This window comes from Lissotriton vulgaris, chromosome 7 (assembly GCF_964263255.1).
Source record: "Lissotriton vulgaris chromosome 7, aLisVul1.2, whole genome shotgun sequence".
NCBI classification, from domain to species: Eukaryota; Metazoa; Chordata; class Amphibia; order Caudata; family Salamandridae; genus Lissotriton; species Lissotriton vulgaris.
This window is the reverse complement of record NC_141695.1, coordinates 595,417,655-595,434,690: the sequence shown is the minus strand read 5'-3', so window position 1 is coordinate 595,434,690 and position 17,036 is coordinate 595,417,655. Positions and strand designations below refer to the sequence as shown.

The 17,036-nt window shown below is 44.7% G+C and overlaps 1 protein-coding gene across 4 annotated transcripts in view; it reads right to left on the bottom strand.

Moving 5' to 3' along the window:
- Positions 1–17,036, bottom strand: part of RNF157 (ring finger protein 157) — a 548,807-nt gene that overhangs the window by 350,021 nt on the left and 181,750 nt on the right. For all 4 annotated transcript variants that reach the window (XM_086930701.1, XM_086930704.1, XM_086930702.1 and 1 more), the window contains exon 5: positions 4,293–4,410. In XM_086930701.1, coding sequence (XP_086786827.1) covers positions 4,293–4,410 — 118 coding nt within the window. The remainder of the gene's footprint in view (positions 1–4,292; positions 4,411–17,036) is intronic.

Here is a 17,036-nt window from a genome sequence, read left to right as displayed (position 1 = left end):
ACATTATATTCTTAACGCCCTTCATTCTTAGTAGTAGCAGAGTCTGCCGATAGGGACAGTATTTATAACATTTACACTGTACAATTAGTAAGGCTTACCCCATAGTGTCGGGGATCGTGCCTCAATTCACCCTGACATGGGGGAGCTCTCTGTCCTTTATAGGGATCATAGGAAGGAGAACAGGGTAAAACAAATAGGGGGCTCAAGGCCTTTCAAGAAAGAGTATAGAGGCATTATGTATCTGTTTGTACGAAAAAGCAGCAGCGGACCTTAAATTGCCGCACCTAAACTCCAGTGCCAATGGGTCTATGATCAAGTCAGTTTGATATTGTGCTGCCAACCCCGACACCAGCTGCTGTTTGGCGTTGCTGTGCTCTCCAGATCAGTTAAACAGTTTTTAGATACTCAAGGGGGCGCACCAAAATGAGAGTCCAAATAGAATAAGTAGAGAAATGTTCTTTATTTATCTTTGTTCAGCAAGAAAGGGCACATCAATAAAATATGTAGTGAGATCAGCCAACGCGTTTCACTCCCTACCAAGGAGTTTCTTCAGGGCGCTGCGAGTATTTTCGGTAAGTTGTCTTATGTAAGATCCCTCTGTGATCGCACTGGTATTTTTTCGGTTGTTTCTTTTTTCAGCCTATTTCTTTAAAAGTCTTTGGAGTATCTCTCTTCCCTTATCTTTTCTTTATATCGTGGACTTTGTTGGTCTTGTCCGAAAAAGTAGTTCTGGTATTTCAAAGAGCTACCCGTCCCTGGTTGTATTTGTTCTAGGTGGGTACAGTGCTGTGATGACCGTCGTCAGTTTCGGCGTCTCGGCATGGCCATGCCGAGACGCCGAAACTGACGACGGTCATCACAGCACTGTACCCACCTAGAACAAATACAACCAGGGACGGGTAGCTCTTTGAAATACCAGAACTACTTTTTCGGACAAGACCAACAAAGTCCACGATATAAAGAAAAGATAAGGGAAGAGAGATACTCCAAAGACTTTTAAAGAAATAGGCTGAAAAAAGAAACGACCGAAAAAATACCAGTGCGATCACAGAGGGATCTTACATAAGACAACTTACCGAAAATACTCGCAGCGCCCTGAAGAAACTCCTTGGTAGGGAGTGAAACGCGTTGGCTGATCTCACTACATATTTTATTGATGTGCCCTTTCTTGCTGAACAAAGATAAATAAAGAACATTTCTCTACTTATTCTATTTGGACTCTCATTTTGGTGCGCCCCCTTGAGTATCTAAAAGCATTATGTATCTGTGCCTGATTGTACTGTGTAGAAATCCTAAAATACAATTCAGAGGTACCATTCAGGTAGCGAGGATGTGCTCATCACTTCACAGTGATACAGCGATGGGCTGCCCAACATGCATCTCCAATATCAATCATCCCTAGGTTTGTAAACAACTGGGACAATGCTTTGGCATTGTCACCCACTGAGTATGCAGAGTAGCATGTCCCTTTTTGAAAGTGTTAATAGTTGCTTATCCCATGCCAGGTGTGCAAAGAAATGCAAAGTGCAGCAAATTGTGGAAAAAAAGATCATGGAGCGATCGAGTTTTTGAAGCGTATACTCGGTGCGTGTAATGCTGCTAAATAGCGAGGGGTACCAGTCAGATAGCGGGGATGTGCTCATCACTGTATCACTGTGGTGATGCATCGATGGGCCGTCCAACATACTTCTCCAATTTGAATCATCCCTAGTGTTGTAAATAACTGGGGCAATGGGAGGCACTGTCACCCACTGAGTATGAAACGCAGCATGTCCCCTTATTGAAAGTGTTAAGAGATGTTTCTCCCATGTCAGGTGTGCAGAGAGGAGAACTGTGGTAGATTAAGTAAAAAAAAAAATTTTTTAAACAAAGGTCATGCAGCAATCGAGATTTCTGAAGCGTATACTCGGTGCATGCATTGCCACTAAATTTCAAAGGCATATACTAAAGTTCATACAGTGCTGCTAATTGGGGAAGGGTTAATGATTCCAAAGGGTTTTGTAAGTAAAAATGAATGTATGAGACCCATACCTGAATACAGATATGGGGCCGCTTCAACACACCAGAAGTGAGCACACTCGGGTGTGGTTGGGCAGTCAGAAAATAACTTTTTCACATCAAAAACAAAGAGAGCATCTATATGTTAGAGCACCTCTATATTTCAGTATAGGACTACAATTCCCAGCCACCCTGTGTCATGTGATCGGAATGGCATTGATGAACCACATGACCACATCAATCTGTACACATCTGATCCGTTTGCAGATAGATTCATGCTTGTATTTAAGCCCTTGTCACCGCCTCGGACAGTGTCCTCACTTCTGGTGTGGTGAATCGGACGGATCTCTGTGATCATGTATGGGTTCCATATATTAGTTTTGACTAAAAAACCCTTTTGAATCCCCTAACTCTTCCCCAATTAGCGGCAGTATTTGCACTTCGTATATGCTTTTGAAATTTAGATCACTGCGAGATCGCTCTGCATCATGCCTTCCCGCACACCCGAAAGGGTAAAGGCTCATTCAAATCCTAATCCATTTAGCAGCAATACACGTGCCGAATTTAAGCTTTAGACGCCTTAATTGATGCATAATCTTTTTTTTACTAAATCTGCTGCACTTTGCCTCTCTGCATACCGGACATGGGAGAGGCAGCTCTTAATACTTTCAATAAGGGGACCCGCTACTTTGCTGCACACCCAATATGGTAGAGGCACATTCAAACCCCTCTCTGTGTAGCAGGATTACACGCACCGAATATACGCTTCAAAAACTCGATCGCTGCATGATCTTTTTTCCAAAATTGCTGCACTCTGCATCTCTCTGCAACACTGACATGGGAGAAGCAGCTCTGAACACTTTCAATAAGGGACACGCTACTGTGCATACTCAGTGGGTGACAGTGCCGAAGCATTGTCCCAGTTGTTTACCAACCTAGGGATGATTTATATTGGAGATGCATGTCGGATGGCCCATCGCTGTATCACTGCAGTGATGAGCACATCCTCGCTACCTGACTGGTATCTCTGAATTGTATTTTAGAAAGTCTACACAGTACAATCAGGCATGGATACATAATGTTTCTCAACTCTCTTTCTTGAAATGCCTCAAGCCCCCTCTTTGTTTTACTCAGTTCTCCTTCCTATAATCCCTATATAGGGCAAAGAGCTCCCTGAGCCCCATGCCAGGGTGAGTTGAGGCACAATCCCAGACACTGGCATGTAAGCATTACTAATAGTACAATATTAATGTTCTGAATACTGTTGCTAAAGGATTCTCCACCACTACTAAGAATAAGTGGTGTTGAGCATATAAAGTATTGATGGTGCATGGCGGTGTTTCGACTGTCTGAAGCCCATGAGCCAATAGCCCTAAATATAGAGCTATCAGATCTTTTTAACTGTTGACCCAGCTATCCTACTTATCACCATCCCAAAAATGTTTTAAATGTTTTTTTTTTTTTTTTTTACAGGCACCGCCTGTGAATCCTTTACTCTAGGACGATTTATAGGATCAATGGATACTTTTGTATACTTCAAGGTTTTTCACGTACACTTGTATATACAAATTTGTATTCTTTGATTGAGCAGCATTACTGACTTTTTTTAGGTCCTGAAAAAAGCCGCAACACCTCTGCCAAGGGTTAATAGGCTGAAACATGTCAACCCTTTTTTGAGAATAAAAGCGGGTATAATTTCTTCCCTCAATACCCAGTTTTTAATCCTGGCCCAGGGACACTTGAATAAAGGATTTTGCGTACTTTATAGCTAGTTTTAATTCTTACTTAAAATATGCTCTGCTACACTCACTACCCCTAGCTCATCTCATCATTTTGGTATTTAGTATACCTCTTTTAACAATAAAACATCCCTAAGCTCCTCCCTCTCAGTAAGGGGGTTGTAGCTTGTAACGTGACTAGGCATCGAGGTACGAGGTGGCTCCCAATGATGAAGCACGCCACCTATGGTAGGTGAAGGGAATCGTCCTTTTAAAGGGATGTTCCACCATAGCTAGATCTCCAGCTACGACAGCAACCATCTACAGACTCATAGGCTTCTTTTTGGTGAAGCATGTATGAAAGAGTGGAGTTAACCCTCTCCGGTCTCTAAACCTCCTGGGACCCACCTGTGTGATAGAGGCCTTTGAGGTCTACCTGATTTAAAGATCTTTCTGTCTCATTCACCAATTCTACCTAGCACCCTTTGATTTCTAGTGGAAAGCCATGCCCAACCTGAGGAGGTTAAGCAATGAGTCCTGTTGTGTAGTTTGATATTAATATTTGGTTTTGTTTACCTCTTCTTCCAGCCACTCCGACGGGTCCACAGTGTGGGAGGGAAGGCAGAACTGTTGACACACTCCTCGTTTATAGTGGACTGTTTCGGACTGCAAGCTCCGATCCCTTGGGACGTAACTGCCAAAAACAAAGAGGTCTGCGTCATGGCCTGCACTACAAAGTGAGCCCTTCTATAAGGATCTCTTCACCACTGTTGCACCTTCATAGTATGGAAACAGAACTGGACACAGTTGTGTCTTGAGCAAGTCAAAATAAGGCAGACACCACAAGCGCGGAGAACCTAAAGTGTTCCTACAAGCAACAAATGTGACCCCAATGCCAAGAATGAGGAAAAGCAATGATCACTTTACCTGCGGTTGCAAACATCCTTTCATCAGTCGTGCCTAGAGGGTAGACTTTGCAGATTTTTAGAAAGAATTAAAATAGCAGGACCCAGGCAAGAGTTTGGAGATATAATTGGGGGTTCATTTTTATAGAATAAGCTTAGGCTAAAGACAGCACAGGGTTGTACATAGTCAAAGACAAAAATACAATCAACAAGCCTTTGGAGGAGTAGCGGAGTTCGGTTTGCAAAAGTGAACTGTTACTGTGAACTGTTACTGTGTTGCGTATCTCTTTTTTTAAATTTTATCTGCATTCAGAGTTATTTAGGAGCAGGTGCATTTCTACCAGAAATAATGTTTAGAGAAACCAAGAGGCAGAGCGTAGCAACCACATCCGTTATGTCTGGAGATATTGAGCGGAAAGAGTGAGTGAACAAAGGATGGGCAGGTAGTCTGAGCAACAAAAATTACATCACACACAATCAGAATATGTATTAGCTGCTGCATTTCGTATGCCACACCCTTCATATTATAACTGGCAATGGTCATCCTTCAAAATCCTATCTCTTGCAGATTTCGCTGACATATTAAACTCCCTCAAAGTCGCTTCGCATAAAGAGGAGGTCTGACCATCGCCATTTCATCAGACCTCTCTTTAGGGACGCTCTTTTCATCCCTACTCCCCATTGTCAATGCCCCCTCATGCAAGGCATCTTCCCAGAATCTCTCAAGACATGCCAGATCCTCCCACTCCCAAGGAAACCTACACTAAACTCGATTGACCCTGGCAATTCCCGGCCTATCATTCAACTGTTATTCATCTGCAAGATCATTTAAAAAGAAGTCTATGTTCAACTCCAAAAGCACATTCATGCTAACCATTCTGAACGAATACCAGTCTGCATTTAAATCATGCTGCAGCATGGAGACGGCTGCCTCACACATAGTAGACAATGCCTTATTGTTCACAAGTGAAGATGACACCCTGCTCCTAATATTACTGGACCTGCCAGTTGCCTTTAACACAATCAACCACAATACACATGCTTGAGTCTTAAATGGGATTCACCAGAAAGGTCATTCACTGGTTGTACTCATACCTTTCCAACCAACACCAGTTTGTTCACATGGGCACCTCCTGGGTCCAAATCATCCCTATCACCTGTTGAGAGCCGCAAGCTTCCAAAAAAAAATCACCTGTCACCTTCAGCCTCAGCATGGAGCCGCTTGGTGCTCTACTCACCTGTCAGAGCATAAAGATTCACCACCAGGCTGATAGCACAAAAAAGCCCACTTGAAAGTATCCTCTGATTCAGACATTAAGTGGCTCAAGCACAGGTCTCCACATCATTCAGACCTATATATCCAGCACGCACTATAACCCAACCCAACCAAATTAGAATGTCTGCTATTGGACAAAAACCATAAACAAGAAACAGTGTAAATCTCGCTAAGTGACATGAATCTTGATGGCTTCGCACCCCAACTTTTACTGTATGCCAAGTCACTTAAATTCACCCTGAATACCAACCTCGCCCTCAAGGACTACACTGCCAAAAAACAAAAATGGCCTGGTACCAGCTCCCTCTTTCAAGAAAACTGAAAAAATATCTTCCAGAAAGCGACTTCAATACTGCTGTACAAGCCCTCATATGTTAGCACCTGGAAGGTGGTAACACCCAGCTACATGGCATCCCAGACTCCACAGTGGCACCCCTTAAAAACATCCTAAACACTGCAGCATATCTCTTACAGGACTAAAGAAATGTGATCACATTACCCCCATACTGAAGGAACTCCATTGGCTCCCTGTCAGCGCGCACAATCTTCAAAACCAGTGTCATTATTTACAAAGCCATCATAACCAGCACTCCCGCTTATCCAGTAGACAAGCTCACCATCTCTGAAGTGCAGACTGTAGAAAAAGTGTGAAAAGAAAAAGCAAGGCAACGGCTTTTTCCTCTTATGCACCCAGGATCTAAAACAACAGCCCCATATATATCCGCACAGAACAAACGATGCTCCAAGTTAGGAAAGAGTTGAAGATTCACCTCTTTAAAGAATGCTACAATACAAAATGCATTATCAATTCGCAGCAGCTACCTCCAGTCACTCATGGACTTTATGCTTGCCTTTGACCCTATACTGACCTACAAAGTCTTTAGGCTAGGTTCGCTTTTGGAAAATGCCACATAGATGCTTTTTGCACAGTGTATAAATGCCTTTTTAAAAACATGTTTACTGGAGTTTTTAAATGAAAACAGGCAAAACAACACTGGCATACAGCACTTGGACTGTGACCTAAATAAGCGCAAAGTATACCTTAAAACAGATGTCGGTGCACTTGACAAAGAACAACAGTTCAGATATTGTTCTTTAATGGGCCAAACGAACATATGTAAACAATGGCCTTTTGGGAGAAGTTTCAATTAACTCAAGTTTGGCTATTTTTAATTAGCCATCGCAGGCAGAAGAAAGGTAGTGACCAAAGTCCCATGGGGGCAAGTAGGGTTTAGTGAGATGAGACCAAGTTCAAAGAGAGGTTCTATCAGGAGAGTATATTGCATACTCTAGAGATTTGCACGAGAGTGGGAGTGTTATGAGGTATGCTCTATGTCATGCTAGAAAACGTGGGGTTTGAGCACCAACCTGACTGTGCGGAGCGAACCCGGCTCCGAGCTCAGCAGGCAGGGCATTCCAGAGAGTTTGAGTTACTAGGAGATCTGGTTGGCAAAGAGCATATCTCAATTGTGAAATATTCCTTGTAATCATTTGGGAGCAGTATTATCAACGGTAATGCGAACATCGGGAACACCCGACCAGCCTGGTGCAATAATAAAGAAACGTGACATTGGTGGTAATACATTTGTACTATTTTGCTCCTTATTGTAATGTGGAAATGAGACATTAGTATTTGAATCAGGGCAAACAAGACAAAAAAGTGTACGCATTATTTTACTTTAGTCTATATTTTCTCCACTTTTCGAATTCAAAAGAAAGAATATTTTTGTGACAAAATCATGTTATTTAATTGGTAATGGCATAAGTAGAAAAAATGGCAAATCAGTTTGGCCAGAAGAAAATCTGTCCGCTTACACACTGGGCCACAGATAAAAAGGAGGAGGCCACCTACAAAGAGAGACAGAGAGAATGTGTGTGTGTCGTGTGTACATATATGAGCGACTGGAGTGGGACACTAAAAAGATGATGAGAACCTGTGCATGGTTGCCTATGGAACTGAATACGAGAAGACCTGTTTGGCGAGAGAGCCTGCTGCATTAATTAAAAACAAGTCAAAAAAAGGTGCCGCGCAGATTTATGCTCAAAGAGTCACAGAAGCCTGCAGTGCGCCTACATATCTGGAACGTGTTCAGATGAATGTGCAGAGTGGGATGGCACTGCCGGCACCAGCCAGGGTTCTCACTGCAGGTTGTGATGCTACTTCATGAGAAGTGCTGCCATCGTCGCAAGGCGTATGGGATTCCATTGAGGCCGAATAACTAAACTCTCTACAAAGGTGAAAAATGTTCAATATATGGTTGCAATTGGAACCCGAAAATATGCTGCATTACGATAAATTGTGTGCATCCAGTGCCACTTAATGGAGTTGGGAGAGGATTCTGGTGAAGAGGTAGCATTCTGAAATTTCCCCTTTTTCTATTCGCATGCAGCCTTGAGCTTTCAAAGACAGTGAAAGAGACCCATTCTTCACTCATAGCGTTCCCTCTTGCCAGGAAGTATCATGAATAACCACACTTGCCTTCCTGGTATTAGGAGCAAGTACCACTGCCTGCTTCTGCAACAATAGTTTGGCTTTGTCTTTTAGATGAGTCTTGTGGCATTGAGACCACTTCTTCGGTGGGAAGAGTAGTGAACGGTGCCTTGAACTTCAAGGCACAGCCTTTCTGTGCAACATGGAGCACCAATCATTCTTCTAGGATCTTGTTCTACTCTGCTAGAAGAAATGTATTCTCCAGATAGAAGATAGGGTTTTAAGTCGATGATTTGTATTTGGAGGGGCTTCCCTTCTGTGGAAAGTCTGTAGCCTCGATACTTAGAATAAAAATCAAACCCTATGGAAGGCACCAGACACCAATAATTATTCAAAACTGTATAGTGATATTTGAGTTACATCTAAATATCTAATAGAGTGCCACAATTTAGCTGGTTCTCATATTTGTAAACTTGGTACCTTCCAGAAGATTAGATGTAAATCTAATACCACTTTGAACTTTTTAAAACCCTTATTACTGTTTAGTGCCTTCCTAAAGAATATTTTTTTGTATACCTCTTTCATCATAATGGTTATGTTTCCACATATCGGATAGGGAGTCCATATGTGGCCTTCTCATTTATCACTCAGATTTGAAAATGGCTTACCCAATGTTTGCCTACCCCTTATCCTGCTTAATGTGAAACTGCTATCAAGCCCATTTTATTTCATGGTTTGAAGATCCCTTGGATGAGACAGTTCTAAATCTTGTGTCGGACTTCGGAGAGTTTGATTTCCAGCAGAACTCTGCTTCCTTTCGTACGAGAAAGGGCACATTTTGGACAGAGTACTCCTGCTGTGCCTACACACCAAACACCGGTGGTTTGTTCGCACCACCATTTTATTAAAAACATTTCCGTCAGGGTACACATGTTGCAAGCTTTATATAACACATTTTTGAATTATAAAAGACTATATGATGCAAAATTGGCACAAGTTATTCATAGGGAACATCGTAATATGACTGACCTCTATCTATGGGCAAATGATACAACAATCTTTAAATTACTTTTGTAAAACAAGAAGGGTAAATCACAAGCATGTTTCACTTAGAAATTCAACACTGTAGAGTGAAGAAGGGAACACAGAGTATTGCAATAACAAAAAAGTTAGACACAAAAACTGAAAAAGACTATTATGGAAATCTATAACGTGGCCATTCAGATTGTTGTAAGCCTAACACATTTTTATATCAAACTACAAAAGAATACAGACTATCATTACATTGTTAAGGTATTCATATCTAGGCAAGTATAGATGTACTATTCTTTAATCCACATATATGTACATTCACTATTCTGAACTCCACATACCCTTAAAAGTACAGTACAGAGTGGTAAATCTCTATTGACCTGTAAATACTTTCGCAACAATATATTGGTAATCGATATTCTGGACACAATATTTTTGTAGGTCAAGAAATAGAAAAAACACAAGATAACATGGTAGAATATCTTTTTGGAATTCTACAAGGAAAAGGTTACTGCCCGTTACCATTTATTCGTAGCTTGTAGTGCGGTAGATACACTTGGTCTGCATACTCCAGCCCTTTAGTGTTGTGCAAGTTGTTTTTGTTCAAAGATGTCTTTTCGAGACATGAGGTAGCGTGTGAATCTTCCATTATTCGACAAGGCGCATGGGCACAGACTATTATTAGATTGTTTTTTCACACAGCGGGGAAGCACAAGTATAGATTGGTGATCACTGCGAATATGGTGACCATGCAAATTATGTATTATAGTAATAAATGTTAAAGTTACAGAGGTGTGCAACAAGACACTGACTTTGGGGAGAAGGGTGGGTGCATGTGGAGCTACCGCGCTGCAAGTTACAAATAGCTGCTTACATAGTAAGTAACATTTTCCAATCATAACATGTGTGGCTGTAGATACATATGCTCTGCATAGACTGTAAAGTAGTACTCCCCAAAATAGTGGCTTGTCAGCAGATGGAGCAGAGGTCTAAAAAAAGTTCTTAGTCCTGTTTGTCCATTTCTAACCTGTTGACTGGTGAGAATATCCACACAACAATGCTTCACTTTAGTGTGTGGGGTTATCCATGCCATGTAGCTGCTTTACAAATGTAAGCTATGGGAATATTCCCAAAAAGGGCCATGGCTGTCCCCTTCTTCCTAGTAGAGTGTAGCCTACAAGGAGTGGGGAGAATCCCTTTGGTTTAAGGTATCATGTTTGGTTACAGTTAACAATCCATCTAGCCATGCCAGATTTTAATGTTGAGTGACCTTTATATGGTTTACCCAAAGCGACAAAGCTGTCAAGTTTTTAAAAAGATTTAAATCTGTTAGTGTAGTACATTAGAGCCCTTTCAGCGACGGAGTCTTATTGAGAAAAAAGGCTGGTAGATCAATTATTTGGTTGAGGAGGAAAGGAGAAACTGTCTTGGGGAGACATTTAGGGTCGGTTCTAAGAGCACACCTATTTGCATGAATCCTGTTGTAAAGTGAGAGCCTGCATCTCACTTGTGCACCTTAGCAAGATAATAGTTAAGAGGAAAGCTACTTTACAGGAGAGAAATTACAAAGGACAAGAATGTAGTGGCTTGAATGTGAAACCCATTGATCTTGGGAGAACTGTATTATTGTTCCAGAGAGGAGCAGGTGGGACTATGGGTGGGATAAACCTCTTAAGGCCTTCGTTGAAGATTATAATTACTGTAATTCTAAACAGGGAATAATGTTCTCTATTCTGCTTGTATGCAACAATAGCTGCAAGACGTAAGTGTATGTATGGAAGTATATGCTAACCCTTACATCGGGTGGTGAAGCAAATAACACACAATGTCGAGAACAATTGCTTTAAGGGGTCCAAGTGCTAAGAATTATAGTGGTGAATACACTTTTTTACGTGTTACTGCATCACAAGCTCTAGTAGTAGGTCTCAGGCTTCTTTTCGGATGTCCATATACGACTGTGGACGATTTAAATATTTGCAGTTTAAGACTTTAGGTGCCAAATTGTTAGATTGAGTTGCCTGAAGTTTGGGTGTCTGATCTTTCCCTGTTCCTGCAAGAGAAAGTTTGACCTGTTGGGGAGACTCTTGTGAGGAGTAATAGACATTTTGAGGAGGAAAGAAAACCATGGTCGTCAGTCAACTTGAGTGTCGCCAGGATGAGGGAAGTTTGTATAGCTTCCTTACCACATGCAGGAGGAGAGGGTGAAAAGCTTAGGCAAATATACCTGAGCAGTTCACCCATAATGCATTGCCCAGGGACTGTTTGTGTGGATTTTGTGAGTGAAGAATGAGCCTATTTGCAGGAACCCCCAATGTTGGAAGTAGGGAAGTGAGACTTGTGGGTGTGCTCCCACTCATGGACGTTTCGAAGTGTCCTGCTGAATAAGTCAGCACAGTTGTTGTCTACTCCTGGGAGGTACCCCATAGGAGGTGCTCTGTATCTGCACGCAATACATGGTAGTCATGTTGTATGTTAATCAGCACTTCCTTGCCCTGACTGCTCTGAAAGAAGGCTTTGAAGACTGTCATTGTGTGGAAATTTGCCCCATAGCCAATAAAGAATTCATCCATGGTGATGGCCAGTTGTGGAATGGGGTCCTGCTCTCCAGAAGACTGTTGTTGTTCCACCACTGTAGAAAGCAAGGAGTACTTTCTCTTACCAACACTAGGTCCTGTATATGCCCCTCTGCTCCTGAATATTGTGGGGCAATGTGGAGTCTGGCACTGGGAACCATGGCGATCAGAGGTGCATCCCTGTTCTGATTGGAAGACAAAGATTTGGCTGAAAAACAGGTAGATGCCGTTGGAAAGCTTGTATTTTTTTTGGATGGCCTATGCCTTGCTCAATGGCACTGAGGATTGACCCTAGAAAAGGGGGATGTTGTATGGGCTGAAGATGCTAATTGGATGCGTTTATAGTAAACTTCAAGCTGTGAAGCAAGGAGATGGTCACAAGAGAGTGTGATCGGCACTGCTGTTGGCTACACTATTGATCAGCCAATCCTCTAGGCAAGGAAAGACATATATGCATACCCTTCTGAGGTAGGTGGCTACAACTGGTAGGCATTTTGTGAACACCCATGGGGATTTGGTAACCCCAAAGATTAGCACCTTAAAGTGGTAGTGTTGTCCACTTACCACGAATCGAAAGAATCACTAGTTAGCTGGCTGGATTGGGATGTGGAAATAAGCAACCTTCAGATCTAGGACTGTCATGAAGTTATTTGCTGCAGCACTGAGATAACGTTCCGTGGGTTGTCAAATGAAAGTTTTCCAACAGCATGTACCTGTTGAGGGGCTGGAGATCGAGGACTGGTCTGAATGTGTCACCCTTCTTTGGAATGAGGAATGCAAATGCTACTTACCAGTATGCATCTGTTCTTGGCATGTAGGGCTGCTGACATTCATATCTGTGCATAGATCGCCACCTAGTGTTGGGTCCGGATGATTGCACATTGTTGTCCTGGAAGAGTCTTCGAAGTATCACGAGATAGGTGGCTCCTCCCCTGGACTACAGTGCGCATGGGCATCGCCTCCATCCCCAGATTGTTTTTAGCCATTGGCAGAGATGGAGTGAAGAATGTGAGTGATGACCATGCTATGAGCATATGTATGTATATGATAAAAATCTGCAGCTGCTACAGGCGCCGGGGAGGAGGGTGGGCGATATGAATGTCAGCAGCCCTACATGCCAAGAACAGATGCATACTGGTAAGTAGCATTTGCAGTTCGAGGCATGTGGGCTGCTGAATTCATATCTGTGCATAGAATACATAGCAGTCCCTCCATTAACGGCGGCCGCCCGTGCCAGCTGCAGCAGTCTGAAAAAGCGTTTTTAGAACAGCCTGACCAACAGCTGCCTGCTGTTTGGAATGTACGTCTACACAGTAGTGTTTAGTGAAAGTATGTGTGGTAGACCATGTGGCTGCTCTACAGATATCTTCCAAGGGAATGTTACCTAGGAAAGCCATAGAGGCCCCCAACTTCCTGGTGGAGTGGGCCCTCGGTGGGATAGTGAGAGTGCGTTTAGCTTTAGCGTAACAGATCTGGATGCACTTTTCTATCCACCTAGCAATCCCCGCTTTGGAGATTGTGTTTCCCTTGTGGTGAGTAGCAAAAGCAACAAAAGGTTGTTTGGTTTTGCGAAAATCTTTCGTCCTGTCTACGTAATACATCAAGGCCCTCTTAACATCAAGGGTGTGGAGCATGCGCTCCGCCAGCGTCTCTGGGTTTTGGAAAAACACTGGCAATTCGATCGTCTGGTTAATGTGGAATTGTGATACCACCTTGGGTAGGAATTTAGGGTTAGTGCGGAGCACCACCCTGTTAGCATGCACCTGGAAGAAAGGTTCTTGGATGGTGAGCGCCTGCAGCTCGCTAACCCTCCTAAGCGATGTAATCGCTACTAAGAACGCAACCTTCCAAGTCAGAAACTGAAGCTCACAAGAGTGCAGTGGCTCAAAGGGAGGACCCATCAGCCTTGTAAGAACCACATTGAGGTTCCATTCTGGAGCTGGTGGGGTCCTTGGTGGAATGACCCTTTTGAGTCCTTCCAGAAAGGCCTTGATAGCAGGGACCTTAAAGAGTGACAGGTGCTGCCTATTCTGGAGGTATGCTGCCATAGCAGACAGGTGAATACGGATGGAAGAGTACGCTAGATTGCATTGATACAGGTGGAAAAGGTAACAGATGATATTCTGAATGGAAGCATCTAGCGGGTCAATATTGTGGTTAGCACAGTAGATGACAAACCTCTTCCATTTAGCCGCATAACAAGGTCTAGTAGTGGGCTTCCTTGCCTCCCGAATGATGTCCATACAATCGGGGGGAAGATTGAGGTAGCCAAACTCTAGGACTTCAGGAGCCAGATCGCCAGGTTGAGCTGTTGCGGATCTGGGTGCTGAATGTCGCCATGGCTCTGCGTCAGAAGGCTGGGAGTGAGATGAAGCCTCTGATGCGGTACCACGGAGAGTTCCAGAAACGTGGTGTACCATGGTTGGCGAGCCCACGTCGGAGCAACCAGGATGAGCGTCATCGAGTGCTGCCGGAGCTTGCGTGCCACCAGCTGTATCAGAGGTGCTGGGGGAAAAGCGTACGCAAATCTGCCTGACCAGTTCATCCACATCGCATTGCCCTGTGATTGCGGGTGTGGGAACCTGGCGGCGAAGTTTCGGCATTTTGCGTTCTCCTTTGTGGCAAATAGGTCTATCTCTGGATGACCCCACCTTTGGAAGTACGGTTGGAGTACTGATGGATGTATCTCCCACTCGTGCATCTGATGGCTGTGCCTGCTGAGCAGATCCGCCATTTGATTGTCCTTGCCCGGGAGATGCTCTGCCATGAGGAAGATGTTCCTCTGAATGGCCCACTTCCACATGCTCTGAGCCAGATGAGACAGCTGTGGAGAGTGTGTGCCTCCCTGCTTCTGGATGTAGTACATGGCCGTCATGTTGTCCGTCCGGATCAACATGACCTTGTTGCACAGATGTACTTTGAACGCCTTTAAGGCCATGAAGATTGCCATCAGTTCCAACACATTGATGTGCATCTTCCTTTGCTGTAGTGTCCATAGTCCCTGCACCGTGTAGTGGAGTACATGCGCTCCCCAACCCTGGAGAGAAGCGTCCGTAGTCAGGACAATCTGTGGGACAGGCTCTTGGAATGGTCGGCCTTTGCAAAGGTTTTGTGGATTCCACCAATGCAGAGAGTTGTATGCCCGACCGCTCACCAACACTAGGTCTGTCAGTTGCCCATGAGCCTGAGTCCACTGACGTGCTAGGCACTCCTGAAGCGGACGCATGTGTAGTCTCGCGTGCGGGACAATGGAGATGCAGGAGGCCATCATGCCTATCAACTGCATGAACACCTTCGCTGGAAGCGAGTGCTGGGGTCTGAATCGTTGGATCAGCGCCTGGATACTGGCGATTCTCACTGAATTTGGCTGCGCAGTGGCTGCCAGAGTGTTGATTGTCGCGCCCAGATACTGTCGCACGTGGGCGGGCTGGAGATGGGACTTGGGGTAGTTCAGAGAGAAACCCAGATCGTGCAGGAGATGAATGGTGCGTGACACATGGTCTACGCACTGTTGTTCCGTCCTTGCCTGAATGAGCCAGTCGTCCAGGTAAGGAAAGACGTGGACGTGTTGGCGACGGAGATGCGCCGCCACAGTCGCTAGGCACTTCGTAAATACCCTTGGTGCCGTGGTGACTCCGAACGGCAGGACCTTGAACTGGTAATGCTGGTCTAAGATCGTGAATCTGAGATACTTTCTGTGGGAAGGATGCAGGGGGATATGAAAATAGGCATCTTTCAGATCCAGCGTAGCCAGAAAATCCCCTTGCTGAAGCAGGGGAAGCACTTGCTGCAACGTGAGCATATGGAAGTGCTCCGAGAGTATGTACCAGTTTAGGGGCCTGAGGTCCAGGATGGGCCCGAGGGATCCGTCCTTCTTGGGAATCAGGAAGTACAGGGAGTAAACCCCTGTTCCCCGCTCTCGCAAAGGAACGAGCTCTATTGCCCCTTTTTGCAGCATGACTAGAACCTCCTGCTGCAACAAGGTCAAATGCTCGCCTGACATAGGACGGCTTCTTGGGGGTATGTCCGGTGGAATGGAAGTAAGCTCTAGACAGTACCCGTACTGGATAAGGGACCTCACCCACCTGTCCGTGGTGATGTTCTTCCACGCCGGCAGGAACTGCTGGAGTCTCCCCCCAACCGGTGTTGTATGGTCGGGGGGCAGTGACAAGACGTCACTGCTTGTTGGTGGTGGTGGACCTGGAGCTATTGTTTCCACGTCCCCTGCCCTTGACATTATTGCCTCTGTAACCACCTCTACCTTTGTTGTTGTACGGGGTCTGGGTGTTACTTTTGTAATACTGTGTGGATTGGGATGCCTGCCCCTTGTGGTGCCTCTGGAGTTTGAGCGGCGAAAGGAACCACTCCGAAACTGCTGACTTTGTAAAGCCCCCATTGATTTGGCAGTTTCCGTATCTTTTTTCATTTTTTCCAGGGTGGCATCCACCTCAGGTCCAAACAGGTGGTCAGGGTTCACCGTTTGATTCAGTATCGTAGTTTGGATGTCGGGTTTGAACCCTGAAATTCGAAGCCAGGCATGGCGTCTAAGCAACACACTGGTGTTGATAGCCCTGGAGGCAGTTTCTGCCAAGTCTAGTGCACATTTGATGGAGGCATTCGTAATGAGTTTGCCTTCTTGAATCAGCATCTCCCCTGCCTCCTTGTATTGGTCAGGCAAGTGTTGCAGTATGGCCTCTAAGGTGTCATAATGGGCCCTATCATAACGTGCAAGCAGGGCTTGGGTGTTAGAAATTCTCCAGATATTAGCTGCCTGTGCAGCAATCCGTTTGCCTGAGGCCTCGAAGATCTTGGACTCTTTGTCTGGGGGAGGAGCGTCACCAGTAGTCTGAGAGTTCGCCCTCTTCCGAGCGTTGGAAACAACCAAGGAGTCTAATGGCAAGTGTCCCCGGATATAGGTAGGATCCGTCGGCGCCGCCTTATATTTCCTGTCGATTCGAGGGTTGACCACACGCGCCCGTGTGGGCTCCCTGAAGACTTCCGTTGCATGTTTAAGCACACCTTTGAGCATCGGCAGCGTCTTGACTGTCTTCTCAGCCACAGAGAAGGTGTCGAATAAGAAGTCCACATCCACGGGGTCCGAGT